This window comes from Labeo rohita, chromosome 3 (genome assembly GCF_022985175.1).
Source record: "Labeo rohita strain BAU-BD-2019 chromosome 3, IGBB_LRoh.1.0, whole genome shotgun sequence".
Taxonomy (NCBI): Eukaryota; Metazoa; Chordata; class Actinopteri; order Cypriniformes; family Cyprinidae; genus Labeo; species Labeo rohita.
This window is the reverse complement of record NC_066871.1, coordinates 14,870,480-14,897,391: the sequence shown is the minus strand read 5'-3', so window position 1 is coordinate 14,897,391 and position 26,912 is coordinate 14,870,480. Positions and strand designations below refer to the sequence as shown.

The 26,912-nt window shown below is 36.2% G+C and overlaps 1 protein-coding gene across 2 annotated transcripts in view; it reads left to right on the top strand.

Moving 5' to 3' along the window:
• Positions 1-26,912, top strand: part of prkcbb (protein kinase C, beta b) — a 158,612-nt gene that overhangs the window by 46,192 nt on the left and 85,508 nt on the right. For both annotated transcript variants that reach the window (XM_051102886.1, XM_051102880.1), the window contains exons 4-5: positions 14,313-14,424; positions 18,434-18,562. In XM_051102886.1, coding sequence (XP_050958843.1) covers positions 14,313-14,424; positions 18,434-18,562 — 241 coding nt within the window. The remainder of the gene's footprint in view (positions 1-14,312; positions 14,425-18,433; positions 18,563-26,912) is intronic.

The window sequence follows — 26,912 nt, the reverse complement described above, 5'->3', positions numbered from 1 at the left end:
GCAACGGTGCTGTAAGTCAGCGCACTGCCCACTCAATTTTGAGACAAAATCATCTAGCAGTCATACCTTAAAATCTCTGGTAATACCGGCAGATTCGGCACACACAAATCTATAGAAAAAAATATGTTTTTTTTTTTTTCCCCATGATACCACAATGCAAAGCGTGGGATGTTTTGAACAATCGCAGATGTTACTGCAACTAGCACTAGCAGTGTAAATTTTCACTTAGATCCAGAGGGTAACAACTGATTAGAATTTTTTTTGCATTTTTGATGCATCACAATGCATCTTTTACTCTAGTTCTTTAATTAATAATAATTACTGTATTCATCCTAATATAGTTATTTTTGTTATTTTATCTTTGTTATTAAACATAAGAACAAAGATGCAAATAAACAGTAGAATCATTCAGGTAAGAAAAACAAATAATCAAATCTAAAAATCACTGCATAGTCTTAAGTGTATTCATTAGAAATAAAGTAGTTCAATCAAGAGCAGTGAGTGATTCGCTCTTTTCTTTTATAGCTTGATTACCATTAATAAGACAGACGGCCTGTATATTAAGACCTACTGTAATGCACGGATCTAATATAATGTTACACATCAGATGTTTTTCCTCAACTCATGACCAAAAATTCACTTAAGACACAACAGATTATGTTTGCTTGAATACACAGCAAGACAGATATTTTGAAATACTGTAATTCTGTGTATATGTGTATTTCGGGACTCAGTGCGTACACTTTGTTTGTGTCATAATTAGCCCATTCGCATTTTGGCAACACGGGTCACATATACATTTATTTATATATATGCATATATACATACACATATATATGCCCTGACGCTATATATTCTGAAATGTAAATATTTAATGAGCAGAAATGTATTTTAGGGCTGACATTTTAATACATGATTTTGAAGGGACTTATCATGAAAAATCTAACTTTTTCTCATGTTGAAGTGCTATAATTGGGTTCCCGGTGCATCAACCCAGAAAATGTGAAAAAGGACAGCTCAGCGACTTTGTTTTGGTAAGCCTTTTTCTGCAAGCATGTAAAAAAAACGTATGTGTCGGATTTTGCTCCCCCAGTGACGTAGAAAGGGGAACTTATAATATTACCTAATCTGCATGTTTAAACCCACAGTGCCGCTATTATGTTTTCGCAAGTCACAACGGTGTACCAGTTCTAACACCACGGCAAAATTTTAAACAAAGCGTGTTAACTGTTCTGTCATTGACTGCACAAATGAGCACAGAAAACTATTTAGACTCCCAGCCTCAGAGGAGACAAGAGGGCAGTGAATTTATTGATTTATTTGTGATACGATCTAGGAAAACCCAACACATGGTGAAATTTTACCTTTGCACAGATGCCAGAAAGCTCGGTTTAAGCCCTTTCCAAAACTGTTTTTATTTAGTCCATAGCTTGTATCGTAATGTATCAAAAATTATGGCTATCTTATGTTGGCTGATAGCTATGATTTTCAGAAATGGAATTTTGAGAAAAACGGGTTTAAAGTGAAACGGCTTTTACTTTCACTTCATGGGTTTAATGAGAACTGTCATGTTTGTTTTTTATCATCGGGATAGTCTCTGAACTTTTAATGACCCCTTGCATGTTTAGATAGCATGAATAATGTACCTTGTAGTTTACATTTAGAAAAGCGAGCGCAGCGCAACTGTTTGTGCACTGTGCATATAACAGACTGTCATCAGACTCCTCCTCTTTATAAACTTCATCATCCAATCCTTCATCTCTGGATGTGAAATAGTCCATTATAACATCGTTTAGGGCACTGACATCACCAAGATTGAGTAGATTGAGACGAGTAAGATTGCTTAAGTGAGCAGCTACAGTACTTCAGACTGCGTTGTTGTGCTCCGCCATCTCATTATATTAAAAGATAAATAAATAAAAAAAACTTTGCATGTCTTAGTTTACAAAGGACTGGTGGGGAATGTGCATTGATACACCTTTATTAAATATGTTACATGGTTTATTTTGATAGGTTAACTGTTTTGTGGTTTTAAGAGAATGCACCTCATTTCTGCTTGCAGCAATAAATGGCTATTTTTCTGCACCAAACAAGTGAATTTTGCCAAGATATTTACAGAGATGATAGACAAGATTTTATAGAATAATAATTTAATGATACCTAATTTTGACAAAAAATTTGACATTCAGTTTCCTTAAAACATCCCAGCTTGACATCCAACAGGTTTTCTCAGATCGCATCACATTTTCTGTATATTACACTGCTGCAACACAGATCTAATATAAACATGAAATTTCTTTCCCAGCTGTTTACCTTCACAGACAAAACCGACTGTTTTTGTAACTCATGTATATTTTTAACATAAACTTGTGTGTATTTGGCAGTTTAAGCGCAATAAGACATGAAAGAGAGTAGTTTAGTACTTACAGGCCGTGTGACACTCAGAAAACCCTGTATCATAAATTCAAACTGATGTGGCTTTAAAACGCATGATTTCAGTGTGATATACATGATAATCAAAACCAAACAGATGTTTTTTTAAGCAGAGTATCTGAGGCACGAGCTGTAAAGGCACAGCCCTGTTCTGGAAAAGGGTGTGGGGAGCAGCAACTCATTTGCATTTAAAGAGACGTGTTTCTGTTTACATTTTCAAAATGATATAATAAATGATTTGTGGAGTATTTTGAGCTGAAACATCAGAGACATATTCTGGGGACACCTGCGACTTACAGGGGTTGGACAGTGAAACTGAAACACCTGGGTTTAGACCACAATTAGTATGCCGTTTGGCCTCCTTTTGCAGCCAATACAGCATTATTTCATCTTGGGAATGACAAATACAAGTCCTGCACAGTAGCCAGAAGGATTTTGAGCCATTCCTTTCGCAGAACAGTGGCCAGGTCACTATGTGATGTTGGTGTATGAAAACATTTCCTGACTCGCTCCTCCAAAACACCCCAAAGTGGCTCAATAATATTCAGATCTGGTGACTGTGCAGGCCATGGGAGATGTTTAACTTTACTTTCATGTTCATCAAATCACTCTTGTCACCAGTCTTGCTGTGTGTATTGGTGCATTATCATCTTAATACACGGCACCACCTTCAGGGTACAATGTTTGAGCTATTGGGTGCACATAGTCAACCTTCACACTCTGCTCTTATTGGTGGAATGTGCGATCAGTAAAGACTGGCCACCAGGCTGCATAAATATAGCCATGAAACCTCCAACACTATATTGGCCAGTGTTTCAGTTTCATTGTCCAACCCCTGTATGTTACATATTGTAAAAAGGGGCATAATAGGTCTCCTTTAATATGTACATTCACGTTAAACAAGTGTATGTGTATATTCACACAAACTTTTATGGATAAATAACTGCCAGTACCGTTACTGGTTAGGAAATATTGTGAGCCGGTTAAATGTTTTTGAGAAACACAAAAAGACCCCCTTAGGCTTTCTTTTCATCTTGTGCCATTCACAAAGCTTAACCCTTTCTAGAAATTTCCACGCCGTCTCCCACTCCCCACTGTCATTATTTGAAATCCCGCTAGGATAGTCATGGATGCGCCCACATGCTCTGCCAGAAGTGGGTGATATCTATAAATACCCCTCTCACACTGGTTGCATGCTCCCATGGGGCACTGGTTTAATAAGGCCAGGCAGGCATTTGCATAAACACGTTTCCTGCGCCAGTCACACTTTTCTCTGATTGGGCGATTTACCTTTCATGCTTGTAGGCATGAAGGTATAAAGTGTATTCATATGTAAGCTGTTTGTGTGGATGTGCTGTTCTCTGTGTGAATATGCTCCAGCTCAAGCTATTGTGCAGTTATTTAAAGAGCAGTTTCAAGGAGAAACCAAACGTCACTCTGTTGCCGAGCAGTGCGGCTCTTTGCTTGTCACAAAGCATTAAGAAGGAAATGTGGCTGGACTGATCAGAACTGAGGATGTCTGTGTGGGAGAAAAAATACATTTGACCACATCACTGTCCCTCACACCATAGAATTTGCTTTACAGCCACTTTTAGTAGTGAGAAGCACATTTACCATAGGAAAAAGTATGTGAACCTTTTGTTAAATATGATTTTTTTGTAGCCGTTTCAAGTAGAAATGACATTCAATTCAGGTTGTGAAATGAATAAAATTATATATTTTACTGTATATTTTATTATATTTTTGCATAGGTATTTTTCATATTTTTTGTTTAATGTATTTTTAATGTTACATGTAAATGTCATATTATCACATGTAATAATTGAGATTATTTTACATTATTGTTATTTTTTTACTATTAAATGGTCAATAATAACCTTTAACTTTTGATCATAACCCTTTCTTGCAGCAAACCACAGGAACTCAGTGATACTGACACTGTCATAAATGCTACCCACAACCCCCCTCTCTGACATGATCATAATCTACACCTGCTACTAAAGAAAAACATGTCTCATAAATAGTGCACAGTTTGAGAAAAGAGGAAATGGAAGTGTTAAAGTATGTGTGTCTTTGTACAGAAATGTTCAGCTTACTCAAGTGTATTTTTTTCTCCTTCAGCCAGACGCGACAACCGTCGCGAACTCTCGCTGTGACAGGTACCAGCCTGTTGCTGGGCGATGGGCTTTGGCCATCACCATGGGAACCCTCTGAAGGCCACCGGGTGGGAGGGCTCTATAGCGATGCATTTCTATTGCGTCTCCTCTCCCTCCCGTCTTTCCATTTGAACTCTTTTGTACAGAACTGCCTGCACCTTCTTATTCAGTACTGATTATTCGATGACTCAGTGCGCTGCGTGCTGTGTGATAGAAGCATGGAAGTGGGAGGATTGTGCATGCGCTCTATCTGAAAAGGATCTTTGTTGCTTTGTCATAGAAAAAAACAGCACCGTTTTCCTCTATGACAGACATAATGGCATTTGTACGCAGTGTACGGTAACTTAGGTGAGATAATTAACAAGTATTAAGGTCCTTTCGCATGACTCGCATCAGAGTTGCTCAGTGCATTAGACTCTGTGGAGCGAAACATCAGCTGCTGTGGTACCTTAAGCATTGCAATGCACTATTCAAAGTTCAAACTGTTTAACTTTGACCTTTATCAAATGCAGCAAAAATGCCAGGTTCTGTCATGAAACTCTAGATGGTGCAGGTTGATGGGTTGTAAAGGCAAAACTACTTGGCATAAGCTGATTGGTTCATGTTGCATACACAGCCAATGAACTTCCTGCTTACATTTAAATGGCTGGTTAGTATCCACTAGAGCATTTCGCAGTATGCTTTCAGAGTTCCTCTGAAACCCTCCACCTCCCCAGCTCCACCTGTATAGATCTGCTACGGGTAATTATATATGCTACTTGTGCAGCAGTAGTATGTCTTAAATACTCAAAGCACTGTATCAGCGTATGTACTGACAGTAGCAAGTTTCTGTACTTGCTTTGGAGCAGCAGTAATCTACAACAACAGCAATAACCAACGTCAGCAGCAATTCAGCAGCATAGCAAATCTATTTCAACAAGCAGGGCTGCCCTTGACTAAAAATATTTCTGGTTGACTAGTAGTCGTTCATTTTATGCATGAGCATGTTTATTAATAAACCATATAAATCATAATAATGAGCGTTTAATTGCTTACCTAGCCTAATAAGCGCTCAAGTGCACACAAAAAAGCTTGCCACAGCGCACCAACAGATATAATTATTACGAATGTGTCAGGGAAAAACAGCAAGGAGACTGCATTAATGTTTGAATAATTTATTGGTAAATTAGAGCTTTCTTTGTTTTTATTTTAAGAGAATAAGTCGGCAACACTGACTCATCTTTGCGGTAGTGATGCGCCTGTATGCATGTTTTTTTTTTTATATAATATTTGTTTTCTATTTAAATTGGTTCATTTAAAAGTAGACATTTCACTCTCTCTGTATGAAGAGTTCAGATGCAAAAGCCCCTAAATCCATCTGATGTATTTCTTTAAAATGAGCATTTCTTTCTGGCTACTTTGTAAAGGTTTCTATGTAAGTACTGGTACTTCTGATTGGGCTGAGGCTGAACTTTAGCAAGTTTGAAGTAAAAGTATTTGATGGACATATAATATGTGTCAGAAGCATTAACTCAGTATCATTATCTCATTTTTGACCGAGATGGCTTTTAGCTGGTTTTACATCTGAACTCTTCATATATTTTTTTTATGTCTGCGAGTTTCGAAGGTTTGCACTCAGGTTCAGAGACTGAGAAGGCAGAAATCCTGTTTGCTTTAATTATTTTACAAAAGCGCAACATTTTGTTATTGTGAGTGCTAATATTTATAGAGTCTTCACAGTTTCGAAAGATGTATTACTCTTATCTGTATGACCAAAAATGATGGAGTATTTTAAGTGCAAGTGACCGCACTGGCGCCTCCATCTGTCATGCAGTGAGCATGCTGCTGTTCAGCTTCCACACTCCGCACAGACACTTGAATAGTGCACATTTTTCTAGGTTAACATTAGATTGAGGTGCCATGTAAAGTTGCTACTACTTACATCTGTCAGATGAAAAGTATTTGAGGTTGATGAATGAGCGCCTGATATATTGTATCAGGCATTACTTCGGCACTTTCTGTGGATTTTTTATTTCTGTGACTAAGCGACTAATAAGATTTTGGTCAACCAAACCTCTTCACATTGAATAATGGTTAGTTGACTATAGAGCTGTAGCTATCGGTTATTTTAGTAATCGACTATTCTACCGATTTTACTATCGATTAATCGAGTAAATCGGATAAGAAGTCATTTTTCTTTATTAAAGAGCAATACTAAATATACAAGAGAAAATAAGAAAGCCTTCTTAAAATAAACAACTAATTTGTTTCCTGTTTAGAAAAAGTAATATTTTTATTGCTGAAATTGAATACATTTATAACCATGAAAACTAAACCCATTTAATGCATTTTATTTTTGCCAAATTACCTTCAAAATGCAAATACACACACACACACACACACACACACTTTATATATTTATATATATATATATATATATATATATATATACATACATACATACATACATATATAATAAATAAATAAAAATACAAAAATCAATTTTACATTACTTTAGAAAAAGGTAAACATTACAACCTAAAACGAATGCATAAATCAAGAAATTGAGGCATTTAGATGTAGGCCTATTTACCCACTATTTAATTCAGCTCAGAAGGACATGAATGCATTTAACTCGCAGTTACAAATGCATAAATAATATTTTGTTATTTTAAACAAAATACTGAATACTGACAATTACATGTTTATTTAAAATGAAGATACTTTAAATGTGAAATCAATACCACCAGTAGGTGGCAGCAAGTCACTGTTAAGTAAGTGAGTCATTGCGATTAACCTGAATAAATTAACGGGTGATTCATTCAAGAATGAAACACTGTCATGTTGCTCAAAGATGCAAAACAGTGCTGTGGCTGTGTTTGTAATGGTTATTTGTTGGTGAAATAGAGCAAAAACAGGCAATATGCTGTCTAAAATGTAAGTCTCTTAATATAAACTTTTTGTTTATTGATGAACTGTTGCATAAAATCAGTAACGTTATCACATCTGTAATCATGCTGAGGCACTTTTCGTTTGATATTGACTAACTTTCTAACTTTCTGTGTGTCACAGAGCGAGAGTGAGGCAATTAACATAAATGGCACTTAGTCTTTCACAAAACATACTAACTTGGGGACATCATAACTAACCGCCATTAATTTACGGTCTTAAATATGTCCAGCGTTTATCGGTTTGTGCGTCAGTAATAATGGTCCGTAGGGAAACACAGTGTTCCGTGTGTAGTTACAGTAAATAGACTCATTAAACGAAGCCTCAAGGCAAATAATAATTTTTTTGTATTCGAGTTGCTCGAGTTACTCGAGGAATCGTTTCAGCCCTAGTTGACTATTAGGGGGCAGCCCAACCGATAAGACTAAATACATGAACATTATCATATCCATTACCATGCTAAAACCTTCCGAGAGTTGTCATGATGGAAATGATTTTTGGCAGGTTCAACTTTACAAGATTACAAGATTACAGCTTTAATAAAACTTAAGGGAAAACATGGAAATATTAAGGACTTTAAAAATTTTGATTTTTAACCTTTTAAAAAAACTACACTTGGCAGGTTTGTTTGTGTTAGTTGCTCTCTCAGCTTGGACAGACTGGTCCTTTAGCTGGTTTTAAAGAGGTTTTGAGCATATTTCAGTTATTCAGGCTGGAATGCCCAACTAAACACCAGTTTGGCCAGACTGGAAGACTAGATGAAATTAGCTAAGACCAACAAATCATCAGGACAAGCTTGAAGAAGTCATGGAAATCCTAAATGTAAATGATTTTGGTAGCGCATGTAAAAATAAATAGAATATATAGCCATTTTTACTGCGTAGGCAGAGAGAAAATTAATAGCATGTTTAGGCACTGGCATATTAGTGATGGAGTTTCTAGAGAGGTGTGTGTGAATCACACTTTAAATTACAGGAGAGTATTCAGTTGTCAAACAAACTGCTGTTATGTCAGAGTTTAATCTACGGCTTTCCTGTGTAACACTGTTTCCTGTGAACTGCTTTGTGGGGCTTTTTTCTTGGTTTCCCAAACACCTGCATTTGTCTGAAGAAACTGTGAACTTCTTGCATGACAAGTTCAGCCAATCCCAACTCACCACTCCCTCCACTGAAGAAGCTTCAGTTCACTTTGTCACACTTGAGGATGTAACCACATACTCAGCATGTGATATATTATTTAAAGTATGTGTAAAGCAATATTAACTGTGTTCTGTGTTTGTCACACCACAGAAAAATGTGTTATTAACCACACAGCCAAATTTGAATGATTAAAAAAAATACATAATTTCAAAATGGTGAAAAACATTCAGTACTACATAGTTTACAGTCTTTGTAATGTTTTTAAGCAATACATTTTTAACAACAATTCTCTGAATTGCCTTTACACTCACTTTAAGAATAAACCTGTCTGTATTTGTTACGTCTGCGTTTGTTGAGCGCTAATCTGAATATTTTGGAGATTAGCCTTTGGTGGTTATGGGCTTTTTCGCACTCATTTTATGTGATAGGACATGACGGTTTTAAAGATCTCTTGAAGATCTTTTCTCTGCAACCACAAGCTGAGCTCTCTTTCAGTCTGCCAGTTTATAACCAGTATTGAGGCTGATTTGCAAACCACTGCGGGGGGTGAACTGCAAAATGTCTCACTTTGTACAAAAAGACGCATGTTTGTTGGAGTCATTTAAAAAGAACACACAGAAGAAAACCTTTTTTCCTTCACTTATCTTCAGCATACAATATAGGTATATAGTCATAAAATTTGATATAGATTCTGGTAAAAATGTAGTAGTGAAGGTCAGTATGGTTGTAATCTTCTGTGATGTCCAAAAAAGGAACATTAGTCGTTTGTGATCATTGTGTTTTGATCAGATTTAGACTGGTTGGCTTTGCTGTTTTGCCTTTGACGTTTATGAATAGACAGAGTTCCTGTGCTCTCACTTTTCATTTTAATGAGGGTCCAGTGATGAACAAAGCACTTTAAATGATCACATCTGCTTTGAAGAGTGGGGGACGTGATCAGAGAAACCCACACCTGCACACTGTGTGTGTGGGTGGCTCAAGTTTTGCCTACATATTGGGATCAAATGTCCCCATACAGACAGTAAGACCTAAAATCAGCCACAAAACTGACAGGTTGTTTGTATGACACTGTGTAGTTAGATATATATATATATTTTGAAGATAATAATAATAATACATTTTTTTTAGATGAGTACTAGCACATAGACGGTGCTATGATTTTATTTGCGTCTGTCGCTTTTTGTTTTTCCTGTCTTTGGATCTCTGTTTGGACAGGCACCCATATGTTGGGCTTAATTTCATCTACCGGCTTTCATTGTTTGTTATTGTTTGTATGCTGCACATTGTGTCCCATCTGTATAAGTTGACAGGGGATTATAATACAAATGAATTATACTGTGTCTGTTCTCTTTATTATGAGTGAATCTGTGTTTTGTCGTGAGGGCCAGCGCTACAGGGGTGACATTGTCATCAGACTATTCAGATGAGTCTACAAAAGCCCCTTCACACCTGCACCTACTCTGCATTTCACAGCCCTCTTCTGTTGTGCCTTCATTTGTTGAATGGAGCTTCACAGACGTGAGCACATCATATTGTTCTCTGTGCTGCTGCTTTAGATGGTGCTGTAAATTGTTTGTGGTCATGAGATGCACCAGTATGTCTCATCGGACTGTTTCTGAATGCTAGAAAATGTATTATGTAAGAAGGATGCATTGAGCACGAAGTAGGGCTTTTTTAAAAAGGATAGTTCACTCAAAAATATTACTTCTTTCTTTTTCAGTTGAGGTTTTTGAGGAGGACATTCCAGAATTTTTCTCCAAATAGTGGACTTCAGTAGGGGATCAATGGGTTGAAGGTCCAAATTGCAGTTCCAATGTAACTTCAAAGGGCTCTTCACGATCCCAGCCGAGGAATAAGGGTCTTGTCTAGCGAAACGTTTTGTTGTTTTAAAAAAAATATTATACTTTTTAATCACAAATGCTTGTCTTGCACTAGCTCTGTGTCCATGACTTCATGCATTACGTAATCATGTTGGTGACATAGCAGAAGTACTGACCCAGTGTTTACAAAGCAAAAGTGCAAAGAAAGTCAAACGCCCTTTACAAAACAACTCGTTTTACTAGATACCCTTATTCCTCAGCTGAGATTGTGTACAGCCCTTTGAAGCTGCATTGAAACGGTAATTTGGACCTTCAACCCACTGATCCCCATTGAAGTCCACTATATGGAGAAAAATGAAAATTTCCTGAAATGTTTTCCTCAAAAACGTTAATTTGTCTTTGATTTTGAACTTCCAAAGTGCAGTTTAAATGTGTCTTCAAACGATCCCAAATGTGGTTGTAAACGATCCCAGCCAAGAAAGAAGGGTCTTATCTAGTGAAATGATTGGTTATTTTCATAAAAAAAATACTATTTAAATACTTTTTAATCTCAAACGCTCGTCTTGCCTTTCTCTCCATGAACTCTGTGTATTCAAGACAGATAGGGTATGTTGAAAAACTCCAATCGTATTTTCTCCCTCAACTTCAAAAATCATTTCAAAATCATCCTACATCGCTGCAGAAGTACCGACCCAGTCTTTGCAATGTGAACATGCAAAGAAGATCAAACACCCTTAAAAAAAAAATACAGCGATATAGGACGATTTTGAAGTTGAGGGAGAACATGAGATGGGAGTTTTTCGACATACCCTAACTGTCATGAACCGGAACAAAAACAGTCCAAGCAGAGTAAGTCAGGACGAGCACTTGACATTAAAAAGTATTTAAATTGTATTTTTTAAATGAAAATAACCGATCGTTTCACTAGATAAGACCCTTCTTCCTCGGCTGGGATCATTTACAACCACATTTGGGATCGTTTGAAGCTGCATTTAAACTGCATTTTGGAAGTTCAAAATCGGGGCACCGTATCAGTCCATTATATGGAGAAAAATCCTGAAATGTTTCCCTCAAAAAACATAATTTCTTTACGACTGAAGAAAGAAAGACATGAACATCTTGGATGACAAGGGAGTGAGTAAATTATTTGTAAATTGTTCTTGATGTGGACTTCTCCTTTAAGGACAGTCATCACTTGTAAATTTTGCCGGCAAATGCAAGATGAAAATGGACAGCTTGGTCCATAATTCACGGAGGCTCAGGATTTACAGCTTGATTATATTTTGTATTTGATGTATGGATAGAAATGTCTTCCAGCTTCTGTTTCCAAAAGCTTCCTCTGAGCTGTCGGGGATGCTTCATATGATTTTAATTAAGCACTTAGTTGCTTTCCATTGAGATTCTAAAGTGCACTGGCTCTAGTGGTTTGCATATTCATGTCCTAATAACTCAACAGGTCATGTAGGTTTTGTGGTTTGCTCAGTGCTGTTTTTATTGCTTAATGGGTTGCTAAGCTTTGGCTGTTTGTACAGTGCCATCCAGATATTTTCACAACTGGTCTGGTGAAAAAAGCATGGACATCCACTAGATGATGCACAGAATCGGCCCATGCTGTGTGATTTATATATATATATCTCACTTAACAATATATATATATATATATATATATATATTATTAAGTGAGATATTTGGTAATATGCACAGTGCTGTTCAGAAGTTTGGGGTCAATAAAATTGTATTTATTTATATTTGTATTTATTTATTTGTTCATTCATTCAGCAAGGATGCGTTAAATTCATTCATAATTTACTTTTATTAAAACATTTATATTATTACAAAAGATTTCCACCTCAAGTAAATGCTGTTCTTTTGGGCTATTCATCAAAGAATCCTGAAAACATATATATAATTGTTTCCATAACAATTATTAAGCAGCACAATCTGACGCTGAAGACTGGAGTAAAATAGAAAAACAAAAGAGAAAATTATTATTATTAGAATAGAAAAACACTTTTAACCCAGAGGGCGTGTAGTTACAACATCCTCTAGCAGAGACTTAATACTATTATTATAACAGCCTTTGCCAAACTTTGCCCTCTTTAAAAACACTTGTTGTGATTTTTGTTTTAATATTAACATGTAGCCCGACTCTCCTTCTCTCTTTGCTTCAACCACCTACTCCCTCTCTCATTACATCACACCGAGAGCTTTCCCTACACAGTGTGCTCTAGGATGTGAGGGCAGCCTCTGTAACTTCACTGTGACCTCTTCTCATTGCATATTCCTCTACTGTAAGAGCATGTAACTCTGAGTCCTGTGGGCTTTGTGTGTGCTGCATATGCTCACCGGGACCTCTCTGTACGGCCAGGCCACAGGCCGTATGGAAGCTGCTCTCTTTTTGTGTCAGTGTCAACGCCGCCATGAGCTGTATTCAGAGGGAGAATATTAAAACAGCTTCTTATGAATAGAAAGTCATAAAAGAGCCCCTGCTTAATTAATAATGGATAAATCACTTGGGGGGATGCGAACAGGAAGGCTATTCTGGTGTGCCAGTGTTTCAGCTGACTGGCAGTGCCCTGCTGACCCGGTGCTCCAGTATCGCTCAGGTGTCATCCTGCAACATGTAATCTTATACTATTAATCAATATTATTTTGCATTTTAATATTATATTAATAATTAATAAGATGTTAAAGGGATAGTGCACGCAAAATGAAAATTCTGTGTATGCAGGGTCAGAAAGCTCTCAGATTTAATCAAAAATATCTTCATTTGTGTTCTGAGGATAAACGAATATCTTGGAATGACATGAGGACACATTTTTGGGTGAAATATCTTTGGGAGAAAAATCTCACTGCTCTTTATTTATTTATTTGATGAAGACATAAAAGCAGTAATAATCTGAAATATTTTTAGATTTTAAAATCACATTTATTTTAAAAAAATATATTTTAAAATATACTTTTTTTTTCTTGTGATGGTAAAGCTAATATTTCAGCCATTACTCCAGTCAAGATACTTTAGAAATCATTCTAATATGCTGAGTTGGTGAACAAGAAACATTCATTATTATTATTATCAGTGTTGAAAAGAGCTTTTTAGTATTTTTGTAGAAACTGTGAAATATTTTTAAAAAAAATAATTATTTGTGACCCTGGACCACAAAACCAGTCTTAAATAACACAAGTATATTTGTAGTGATCAATTTTCCTTTTATGCCAAAAATCATTAGAATATTAAGTAAAGATCATGTTCCATGAAGATATTTTGTAAATATTATATTATATACATATTAACAATATGTATATAATTGTAACAAATTTAAAGGCAAATTTCTTAATATTTAGATTTTTTTGCACCCACAGATTTCAGATTTTCAAATAGTCCCCCTAAAACATGGAAACAACATGTGTGTGTGTGTTTGTGTGTATACATTATATAATACAGTATTTGTTATTGCACATTTGTACTGTGAAATGTACTGTACGTGTGTTCTGCAGTAGCAATCATCTGCTTTAAAACTGCTTTAAAACGTTCTGATTTCTAATGTTTCCCTTTTTTTTTAACCAGTAGCAAAAAGATTAAAATTTAAATATTGTAAAGCGATAAGCTGACTTTCCTTACTCACTTCTCCTTACCATGTAAAATACCTGTTTGAATTCCTCTGTGACCTGGAATACACCGAATTAATTTCCCTTCTGAAATGTACTTCCTCTTTAAGAACTTTTGCACCATGTATTTGTGTTATTGCAATCAACATAAATTCCCAGTTTATTTTTGGTAATGCTTATTTATGGCTAACGTGGCTGACTGCTCTCTTTTTTGTGTCTCTCTGAAGGACCCGCGCAGTAAGCACAAGTTCAAGGTCCACACGTACTCCAGCCCCACCTTCTGTGACCACTGCGGCTCTCTGCTGTACGGACTCATCCACCAGGGCATGAGATGTGACCGTGGGTATCTCATACTTTCTTCAATTTCCACTCAGGCGCACAATAACACATAATCAACCAAGTAGAATACTTCTTTGCTTTTGAAAAAAGTTTTTACATGTTTTCATAGTCCAAAGCTGATACCAGGATGCAAATTCTTTTTGTGGTACGGATGTTGAAGGGTTAGCTGGATATCAAAATGTAGGATTTGGTCTGATAGCAGCCCCTAGTGCAGGATCTTAAAGGGATAGTTCACCCAAAAATGAAAATTCTGTCATTAATTACTTACCCTCGTTTCGTTCCAAACCCGTGAGACCTTTGTTCATATTTAGAACACAAATTAAGATATTTTTAATGAAATCCAAGAGCTTTCTGACCCTGCATAGACAGCAACGCATGTTCAAGACCCAGAAAGGTAAGAAGGACGTCATTAAAATAGTCCATGTGACATCAGTTGTTCAACCATAATGTTATGAAGCTGCTACAAAGAAAACAAAAATAGCTAAATGAGGGTGAGTAATTAATGACAGATTTTTCATTTTTTGTGGAATTATCTCTTTAACCCTTTAATTATCCCTTTAACATATAGGTTTTGACCCCAATTCCATTCTGTAAAATTATTTTTTTGTGTGTTTTTAGCATTTTAATTAAGATAAATTTACATTTTGTTACAGGAACATTAACTAAACTAATTAAAATTGATGCGAAATCTGTCATTTGTCAGAATAGGTACAGTTTAAATAAAGTGGGATGATAGAATTAACAGCTAAAACGTATGTACTGGAATATTATAGCAAAAAAACAAAAACTTATAAATTATTCTGTACAGATGGAAACAGATAAACAACAAAAAAATTGATCAGTAAGATTTTTTTTTTAATTAAAAAAAATTGTAGGGGCAAGGAAATTTGTTGCTCAGCAAGGATGCATTAATTTGATCAAAAGTAACAAATGCTATTTTTTTATTATTTTATTCATCATAGTATCCTGGAAAAAAACAGTTTTCAACATTGATAATAATGTTTCTTGAGCAAATTAGCATATTGAAATGATTTCTGATGGATCATGTGACACTAGTGGCTGCTCAAAATTCAGCTTTGCCATCACATGAGTAAATTACTGTACATTGTCGAATATATGTAATATAGAAAACAATACTTAAAAATAGTTTTTACTGTATTTTTGATCATATGTAACCATGGACCACAAAACCAGTCATAAGGGTTTTTGAAATAATTCAATAAATAAGCTTTCCATTGTTGATTGTTTGTTAGAACAGGACAATATTTGGCTGAGATACAACTATTTGAAATCAGTAATCTGAGGGTGCAAAAAAATCAAAATATTGAGAAAATCGTCTTTAAAGTTGTCCAAATGAATTTCTTAGCAATGCATATTAAAAAATCAAATATGCATTAATCAAAAATTAGGTTTCGATATATTTACAGTAGGAAATTTACAAAATATCTTCACTGAACTTGATCTTTACTTAACATCCTAATGATTTTTGGCATAAAGGAAAAAAGCGATACTTTTGACCCATGAAATGTGTTGTTGGCTATTGCTACAAATATACCTGTGCAACTTAAGACTTGTTTTGTGGTCCAGGGTCACATATAAATACAGCCTTAGTGAGCTTAAGAGACTTCTTTCAAACACATTAACCAATCTTAGTGACTCAAGACTTTTGAATGGTAGTATAGGCAGCATGAACTTTATTTATTTTCACAGTCACACATGCTCTGCATCTATTAGAATATACACATTATTACAGGAAGAATAATTGATTATTAGGTTCCATAATAAATGCATTCAATTTTTTCATGCTTAAAACATGCATTGATGAATTTTGTTACAAAATTAGTTACAAAAAAGGTTAAAAAACCCACCAAGGCTACGTTTATATAATCAAAAATACAGTTTTGTAGAATATATTTCTATCCTGTCATGTTTGATCAATTTAATGCATCTTTTCTGAATGAAATTAAGTGTATCTATATAAAAAGTGTCTCTAAATTTGCTAACTTAGCATAAGCATTCACATTTTACATCACTCTGCTTGGACTGCCGAATTGTGCTGAATAGCAGCACATTGTTAGAATTCAAAATGTGCGAAATGTCACTGTGTTACTACTACTAAATGTTTTATGATACCATTTGTACTGTATACCGTGCAACCCTAGTATAATGGTTGGGTGATCCGTGTGTATTACGTATCCCTGCGAGGCGAATATCCTGAGAACATAACCAGGCTGTATGAAGTCCCGCTCACAAAACACCTGACTGAAAAGAGATTTTCCATCTCACGTTAGCCAGCCACTTATCCAGTGTCCAATACATAAAACATTCAAAATGCTTCACTCACTTAGCAGCTGTCCAAGCCTCCGGGGCACAGATATTCACCGACACATACCTGATTGTTGGCTAACAAATATTCATTGATATAACAGCAAAACATCCAGCAGCTCTTTACTCTTATTAAAGTATGACAGGCAGGTAGGCAAGTGAGTGCAAAAAACGATGCGCTCAGCATCTTCACCTGAAACCTGACACAAAGTTGTTATGGTTGCCGACAGGGAGAGCTATAATTACCTTTGTTTAGTTTCCAATGTGTGCGTTGTCTTCTCCGGGGCCCGCTACACTGTTTACACTCCAGCTATGGCTTGCGCTCCGTCACACTTCTGACTGAACTGTGGAGAAGTGCTGCAGCGCATGAGGGATTATAGTGTGTGTGAGTGTGTTCTTGTGTGTTTGCTTGTTTCACAGTCATTTTCAGAAGTAGTCTGAATGCCAGAGTGCCTGTTTGGCTGTTTGATATGTAAACTTATGTTGAGTCCGGCTGCTTCTCTTTAGCCTGTGGCCTCCATCACAACAAAAGCATCATAACTGTGATTAGCATCTTCGCTACTGCTTTGTTCTTCGGCCCCTGCTGACCCGGCTGTGAAGATTAGTTTAGAGTAGTCAACCAGCCTATTTGTTTCTGATGGAGCTGGATGGCCTCGCTTGTTAAGAAGTACACCAGTGTCCAAAACACACATGCTAGGAATGTTTTTAGCAGGGGAATACAACCTGAGGAGTTTGTTCCTGGTCAGATCATACATACTTCAGAAAATACTGTTACTTTGTTTCAAAATCTAGTAAACTCCCTGTTTACTATATACATAGGCAGGTTCCTTTTAGAACGGCAGCTGAAATATATACAGTTGAGGTCAAAAGTTTACATACACCTCGCAAAATCTGCAAAATGTTAATTATTTTACCAAAATAAAAGGGATATTACAAAATGCATGTTATTTTTATTTAGTACTGACCTGAATAATATATTTCACATAAAAGATGTTTACATATAGTCCACAAGAGAAAATAATAGTTGAATTTATAAAAATGACCTGTTCAAAAGGTCTTTTGTCTTCTGGGAAACATGCAAGTATCTTCTGTAGCTTCTGAAGGTCAGTACTAAATGAAAAAAATACGATATTTAGGCAAAATAAGAAAAATGTACACATCTTCATTCTGTTCAAAAGTTTTCACCCCCTGGCTCTTAATGCATTGTTTATCCTTCTGGAGCATCAGTGAGCATTTGAACCTTCTGTAATAGTTGCATATGAGCTAGGATTTTTTGATCGATAAAAAATTAAAAATATTTTTTTAAAATTAAAATCTTTTGTAGCATACATTTCTACTCTGTCACTTTTGATTAATTTAATGCATCTTCCCTGAATAAAATGAAGTATATCTATATAAAAACTGTCTCTGTGTTTGCTTTCTGGGATTGCCTTTTCTTGCAAAATATACATTTGATGCAGTCTACATCTTGGTAGGAGACTTATGAGTCATGGCTGAACTGCTATTCATAGTTACAGAATTGGCTCAACAGGTCTTTGGAAAAGGAAAGCACTTTCCCTTTCCGTCTGGCCTTTAAAAGGTCACATTTATATATACGTTGATGTATCATCTTTTACGCAATGCACATCTGTAAGATGGGGTTGTGGTGTAACGTCTCTCCCTCTTTTTGTCTCCCTCCATCCAGACTGCATGATGAACATCCATAAGCGCTGTGTGGCCAACGTGCCGAGTCTGTGTGGGACTGACCACACTGAGAGGAGGGGCCGCATCCAAATCACTGCAGAGATCAAGAACAATGTGCTCACCGTCAGCAGTGAGTCACCGCTGCCCACTCACACACATCACTGCTGCACACATGTGCATGGAAGCAAACACTCACTCACGGCTTCCTAAATAGTGCACCACTCGCTGGTGGATCTTGGACCTCTCTTTACCACACACATGCCTTCGTTTGACCCTTGAAGAGCAGCCAAAAATGCACTTTATACTGCTTTATACAGTACATTCAGTTAATGCATGAAGTGTGCTGCTCTAAAGACTTGTGGAAATTTCCTAGTGTCTGATTCCTCCTAGTGGTGAATCCAGAGCAGCACCAGGTAGCAGGATATGTTTAGACTTGCATTTACTATTTCAAGGTTTTTGAACAGGTGTTGGTCATATTAAAAATACCCAGCTGCATTTAAAGAAATACCCAAAAATGAAAATCAAGTATTACAGCTTAATGTGTCTAAACACAAGCGTTGACTGCTGGGCTATGGCTCTGGAGCATAATCCAAAAAAATTAAAGGTTGTATTATACTATTGCAATAGTAATCTGAGCACAAACAGGTTATTGATATTAAGCTTTCAAATTGTGTATTGGCTGTTAATAAGCCTGGCAGATTTACACAATTACCGTGTCTTCACATTCACAATAATGATATTATCGCTATGTCTATTTTTAATTTAATTAAATATATTTATTTATTAATTTAAAAAAAAAAAAATACTATCAGTCACATTCATCTTTTAACTTTATTCTGTGCTTTCTTTCTTTTTTTTGGTCCGTGAATCATTCAAAATACGAGTGTAGAGAGGTGGAGAGAGAGAGATTGTAAACATAACTGTACAAAAAGATTTTACCGTTGATCGGCACATCCTGTAGACTGAGGTGTCTAACACCCTGTCTTTTTTAAAGAATCCAACAAACTCCCACACTGGCGAGTTTACTGTTCTCGGGTGCAAGGTAGAATGTCTCGCATTCGCCTGTCATCTCCTCCAACCTGATTTTGTGCGGTAGTAGTATCTACACACTGTATTGTAGGGGTGTGCAATATATATCGTCTACGATGATTGTAATTGTTATTTAAACTATATGCAATTTGACATTGAGTATATCGCAAAAACCAAACAAAAACACACCCAGAGAGTGCACTCTTGTACATGATGTAGGGTAGACTAGATGCGCATTTATAGTTAACGCTATAGTTCACTGCGTGATTGAATCTATGAAAATACATTTAGAATAAGGGGGCAAATATGTTTTTATATGTCTTTTATATTTATATAATCTAATATAGTTCATATATTAGTTTTTCTCCAAATATCAGCACGATTGCAAAAGTGAGATTGATTTGATAAACAGCTCAATACATAATAGGTTAATATTAAGTGGCTTACATTTTAGACACAGCAGTTCCAAACAAATCCACAGCAGAGCTGTTTTGCATCTCTGATTAACACACAACAGCGTTTGAACAAATCAGCTGAATGAATGACTCAAAAACTCATTTATGCAGTGACTTGCCACCACCTACTGGCGATTTTAGGTTTATATTTAAAGTATATTGTCACTTTTTTCCCCAGATCATTTCAATTATCAGTATTTAATTATTTTTTTTATTTAAATATCAAAACTTTGATTATGCATTTGTAATTGCAGGTTAAATGCATTCATGTCCTGCATTAAACAGTCTGTATAAATGCATCTAAATGCCACTCCAGATGCAGATTCTGTGCCACCTCTGCATTGTAAACACAAATTCTGTTGATACTGATTTTGTCCTATACTGTCTTAATAATTGAATTTATTGATTCAATTTAGAAATATGACTCAATGACTCATGATGTATACATTTATTTAGGTTAGAAAAAAATGGCCTTATAAAGGTAAAAAATGCCCATAAAAGGTCAATTTAAACTCATTGTAAAAGTTAATTTCTGTTACTCCTGCAAACTAACTACTGCACAGAATATGAACATCATTAGCTTTTGGGAGTCAGCTGTCCATGGCAGTCCTAAATGTGCCAACATACCAGCACAGTAACACGCTCAGCAAAATATCATCTAATTATCGTCACTGACAAATTCCAGAAAATATTGAGATATCATTTTTTTGTCATTATCGAGCACCCTTACTGTGCCATCATCTTTTTCTGCTTAAGGTCAAGTAAAAACCAGCGTTAGGGTGCTGTACCACCAAATACCAAGTTGGAGAATCTACGAGTTACTGTTTGAACATTAATGTGTGTTGGCAGTGTATGTACAAATCTACTCTATAATGATAAAAATCCATGCAGTGGTTTTTAATTAATCTGTAAAAATAATACCCCCTTTTTCAAATCGAGCTGTTCTCAGATGCCCAGAGGCCACTCCCACCATTGACATGAGCGTCTTACCTCAGATCAGCTGTAACAGTCCAACCTCCATTGTTTCGATGCCAGAGCAGGGATGTAAGTTAGACAAGAATATCTCCGATTGAGCAATTGAGGTGTTGTGTTGCTGGATGTAATAATGAACATAGTGGTCGTCATTTACTCCTGACATCTGAGCCACTGAAGATGCAGTGGATTACATTTGTTTGTGAAGGGAATGCACCTCCCGATCTACATTAATGCGTCTATGTTCGCGCAAATCATTCGTGATCCAGCTTCACTTACAGCAGAAGTGAGTGTGCGGGTTTTTTTAATAAATCTTTGTGATCGCCTTTCCTAATAATGTGCTAGTTAGCAAGTTTAGCGGCTAAACGCGGCTAAATGAGGCTAAAGTAAACAGGCTCGTAGAGCAGCAGAGAGAAGAGAGGGGTGGGGCGGGCAGAGCTCATTTGCATTTAAAGGAACAGTCCCTCAGAATGGGATAATTTTTATAGAGCTGATTTTGACAAGGTAAAAAGGGTGTTGTTTTACACAACCATTGAGAACTTTTAACCAAAGTATATTATAGACTTTTCATTAAGACCCTAAAAAATCATATCAATTTGTGGAAAATGGGCATTTAATGACCCCTTTAAAGGGGTCATAAAATTCTCAATGGTAGTGTAAAACAACACCTTTTTTACCTTGCCAAAATCAGCTCTGCAAAAATCATCCCATTCTGAAGGACTGTTCCTTTAAATGCAAATTAACTCTGCTCACCCCGCCCCTCTCTTCTCTCTGTGGAGTGACGAGCCTGTTTACTTTAGCTGCATTTAGCCGTTAAACTTGCTAACTAGCACATTATTAGGAAAGGCGATCGCAAAGATTCATTAAAAAACCCTTATACTCACTTCTGCTGTAAGTGAACCTGGATCACAAATGATTCGCGTGAGCATAGACGAATGTATGTAGATCGGGAGGTGCATTCCCTTCACAAACAAACGTAATCTACTGCATCTTCAGCGGCTCAGATGTCGGGAGTAAATGATGACCACTACGTTCATTATTACATCAGCCACACAACACCTCAATCGCTCAATTCTTGCCTAACTTACATCCCTGCTCCAGCATCAAAACATGGAGGTGGGACTGTTACAACTGATCTGAGGTAAGACGAACTTAGACTGAACTTAGCATCCAATGACCCCTTTTATTATCATAGTTATCGTCAACACTGGTGTATTGCGACACCCCTTGTTGTCAGTATTAAGGGAGAAGTTCACTTCTAGAACAAAGATTTACAGATAATGTACTCACCCCCTTGTCATCCAGGATGTTCGTGTCTTTCTTTCTTCAGCTGTAAAGAAATTATTTTTCTTGAGGAAAACATTCCTGAATTTTTCTCCGTATAGTGGACTTCGGTGGTGCCCACGAGTTTGAACTTCCAAAATGCATAAGGGTCTTATCTAGCAAAAGGATCGGGGTATTTTCTTAAAAAAAAAAAAGAAGTACAATTTATATACTTTTTAACCTCAAACGCTTGTCTTGTCTAGATCTGCAATGCACATGTAAACTCTGTGTAATCGGGGTCAATACAGTTGTATTTGTAGTGGTATGTCGAAAAAAATCTCATCTCATTTTCTCCTCCAACTTCAAAAGAGTCCTACAGAGGTACCCAGTGTTTGCAAAGTGAACATGCAAAGAAGATCAAATGCCCTTTACAAAAAAGGTAAAACAGTAATGTAGAATGATTTTGAAGTTGAAGGAGAAAATGAGATGGGAGTTTTTCGACATACCCTAACTGTATTGACTCGGATTACACAGAGTTCACATTTGAGGTTAAAAAGTATACAAATTGTACATTTTTTTTAGAAAACAACCAATTGTTTCGCTAGATAAGACCCTTCTTCCTCAGCTGGGTTTAGAGCCATTTGAAGTTGCATTTAAACTGCATTTTGGAAGTTCAAACTCCAAAAAAAAATCCACTACTTTATGAAGAAAATTTCTGGAATGTTTTCCTCAAGAAACATAATTTCTTACGACTAAAGAAAGAAAGACATGAACATCTTTGATGACAAGGGGGTGAGTAAATTATCTGTACATTTTTGTTCTGGAAGTGAACTACTCCTTTAAGCATTACTTGTTAAAGAACCTCAAGAACTGTTTCCCATAGGGGGCACACTAAGATGTCTAGTTGGCTTGTTACAGTCTAGCCTATTAAAAAAGTAAAAGCTAAATCAAAAAAGGACAACAGCAGTGAGAAAAGACGACAAAGAACAACATAATAGCCCTGATGTCTAAAATGCAGCATGTGACAGTGATGTAGTGAAATGCATTACACCTCATTGTGAAACTCTATAGGGTCACTCTTGTAAACTTGTATTACATTACATGTGTCCATGGCAACACAAGAAGGCACACTTAGTCTTCCTGTCTTTCTTTGGCATCAATAAAAACACACCTCCAAAACAAAAACACAAGCAGGGAAACGGAAACGGTCTTCTGTTGCAGCCAGTGAAAAGAAAAGACAGAAATATGATAATGCCTTCAGTGTCCAGCAGAGGGCGTTATTCTCATTCTTTTAACACATACCTGACTGAGAAAAGAGTCCTCAGACTCCTCAGCACTCTCTGTATTGATAGTTCACTTGATATGGTTCCAAACGCTATGCTTTTTTCCACTGGAAACAAGTTGAATTAGTTTTGAAGAGTCTTCACTCATCTCTTTCCATACAGCAACAATTCATGGTTCATTATTTACTTTATCAAACATTCATGTAGCTCTCAAATCAGAAGGTCACTTCACATCACATACAAAAACCACTGGCACTTGATGTTTGATTTGAGAGCTGCAGGATGATTTGTGTAAACTTAAAGGGATAGTTCACCCAAAAATGAAAATCCTGTCATTAATTCTCACCCTCATGTCATTCCAAAGCTGTAAGACCTTCATTCATCGTAGAGTAGAATTGTTGAATAAAGTTGTTATGTTTATCTTTGTGCACAAGAAGTATTCTCGTAGCTTTGTAAAATTACAGTCGAACCATTAATGTCACTAATGTCACATTAATAAAGGACTATTTTAACTGTTCATACTACACTACCAGTCAAAAGTTTTTGAACAGTAAGATTTTTTATGTTTTTTAAAGAAATCTCTTCTGCTCACCAAGCCTGCATTTATTTGACCCAAAGTACAGAAGAAAAAGTACGTTTTTTACAATTTAAAATAATCGATCTGATCCTTCAGAAATCATTCTAATATTCTGATTTGCTACAAAAAAAAAAGATTACGTTGAAAACAGCTGAGTAGACTTTTTTTGTGGTTTCTTTGTTGAATATAAAGTTCAGAAGAACAGCATTTATCTAAAATAGAAATTATTTATAACATTATAAATGACCTTGTTTTATCAATTTAAAGCATCCTTGCTAAATTAAATTATTCATTTCTGTCATTCCTTTCCCCAAAAATAATAAAAATTGTACTAACTGAATGGTATCGTGTATAAAGTTACAAACGCTTTTTTCCAGATAAATGTTGATCTTTAGGTCTTTTCATCAAAGAATACTGAAAAAAATGACTCATCTGTTTTAAGTAATGATAATAATAATAATAATAATAATAATAATAATAATAATAAATATTCCTTGAACAGTAAATCAGAATATTAGAATGATTTCTGAAGGATCATGTGACACTAAAGACTGGAGTAATGATGCTGAAAATTTAGCTGTGATCATAGGAATAAATTACATTTTAAAATATATTCAAATAGAAAGCAGTTTGCTGTACTTTGGATCAAATATATGCAGGCTTGGTGAGCAGAATAGACTTCTTTACAAAAAAAAAACAAAAAAACATTCAAAATCTTACTGTTCAAAAACTTTTGACTGATAGTGTATGTTTCTGGGTCTGGGAACTTTTCCGTTATATTGCTGTCTATGGAAGGTCAGAAAGTGCACATATTTGCGTAAAGATTCTTTAATATTCTCCATTTGTGTTCCAGATTAGAAAAAATGTTTTTGAAAAACATGAGGGTAGATGATGAAAGAATTGTTATTTTTGCATGATCTATACCTTTAACTTGGCCCATTTGTAAACCTTCCACATTTGATATGATTATTTTATACGATAATAGCTTTTCAAACAGTTTATTAAATTATATCCATGATAAATTTCCACTTACTTGCTATTATATCTATGATATAAAACTATTATATCCATGAGGAATTTGCACTTGAATCAAATTTCCACTTAGTTCCACTTAGTCGTACTTTCAGAGCAGAAGATGAGCTCAATTAAATGAGATTTCTGGAAGACAAACCAAGAGAAAATTGAACAGAGAGCAGTTAAAGAGATAGTTCAGGCAAAAATGAAAATCCTGTTATCATGCACTCACCCTCATGTCATTCCAAATCTATATAAACTTTTTTTTGGACAGAACCCAGATGTTTTTATTCAAAACCTCATTGACTTTCATCGTGTGGACTGAAAAAACAGACACATTCTTCTAAATATCTTCTTTTGTGTTCCACAGAAGATATAAAATCACACTGTTTTGGACCGACGTGAAGGCAAATAAAGAATAGCAGTTCTTGAGTAAACTATCACTTTAATGCTTTCTGGAGGGCAGTATGCCTGGATCTGTGCAGCAGCAGGTGTGTATATGTGACATTAGCCTCAACACACTGCTCTATATTCAGCCATGCGTCCCTCTTTTCAAGCTCCATCCTGGGCCATTTCACCCCGTGAGCCTCAGCTCCCATTTTCCCTTAGAATTAACTAACAGCCTTTAGCCCGCTAGCGGCTAATGAGCTGAGCTGCACCATGTAAAGAAGCGAGGCGCAGACAGCCCTGAGCGCAAAAGACATTTTTAATCCATCACGCTGTCCTTTATAATTTAATGTCACGCGACAGTGCCGCAGATCTGCTGAGCGTACAGTAAGATGAATGGGGCCACTTCCTGTCATGCATTTCAAAGGGCTGTTACTTAAAGCTAATGAATTGACCAATACCTGGATGGAAATGGGGCGGCCGCTCTGCCTTTAAAAGGTCCTTTCCACCTCATCTTTCTCACACTCGCACTCTATTTGACCACCGGAGCAGTTGCAGCTTGATAAATGTTAGTGAGGCAAACTGGGTGACCATGTTTAGTGTGTTGTCAGTGCTTGTTATGCAGCTTCTTTTTGTGAATGAAGACTTAAATCTTGCCCTTAAAGGGCCAGTTCACCCAAAAATGAAATTTTATCATTTACAAATCTGTTTGAGGTTCTTTCTTCTGATAAACACAAATGAAAATATTTTGAGGAATGTTGAAACCAAACAGTTGCCGGTAGCCTTCAAATCTTCAAATGATCTTCTTTTATATTCAGTACGTTTTTGGACCAACTTGAGGGTGAGTAAATGATAAAATAGTTTTGTTATTTGAGTGAACTGTCCCTTTAATGGATCCAGTCAGTTCTGGATTTCATCCCAGTACCAGATCATTTGCTATTGAGTTGCAGTTCCTTTTTTCACCTAGAGGGAGCAGTGCTGCTTAATTATTTGTTGAAACGTTAATTATATTCCTACAGCCTTTTACACCTTTGTCTGTTAGGTTGATCAACTGTGTTATACGCTGCTATGCAAATGAGATCAGTATTTTTTAATCAACTAGGTAACATTATGAGTCTCTGAGCCACAAAACTGCGTGTCTTGTAGGTCAAAGCTTTTGATATCTTCATGCAAATAGTCTTACATGGTCAGTGATCCCGCTTTCTTAATTGCTCTGTGTGGAGGGCTTTCAGAACGAGTATGTTGTGGGTAACATTTATTAGCTGGTGAAATAAACCCTGCTCCGTGAGCACGACGGTTCGCGCGAAAGCCCGTCTCTCTCTTCCTGTCTCTGTGCTGCAGTACACTGCTGTCTTAATGAACAGCTAAGCCTACCTTCACACACCACTCATTATGGAAATTACACTAGCCACAAATCTCAAGGCCACAGCAGTCTCCTGCATTAATTGTTGTCCTGGTCAAGTGCTGAGGTCAACCCCAATTACTGGGATAGTCTGTGTG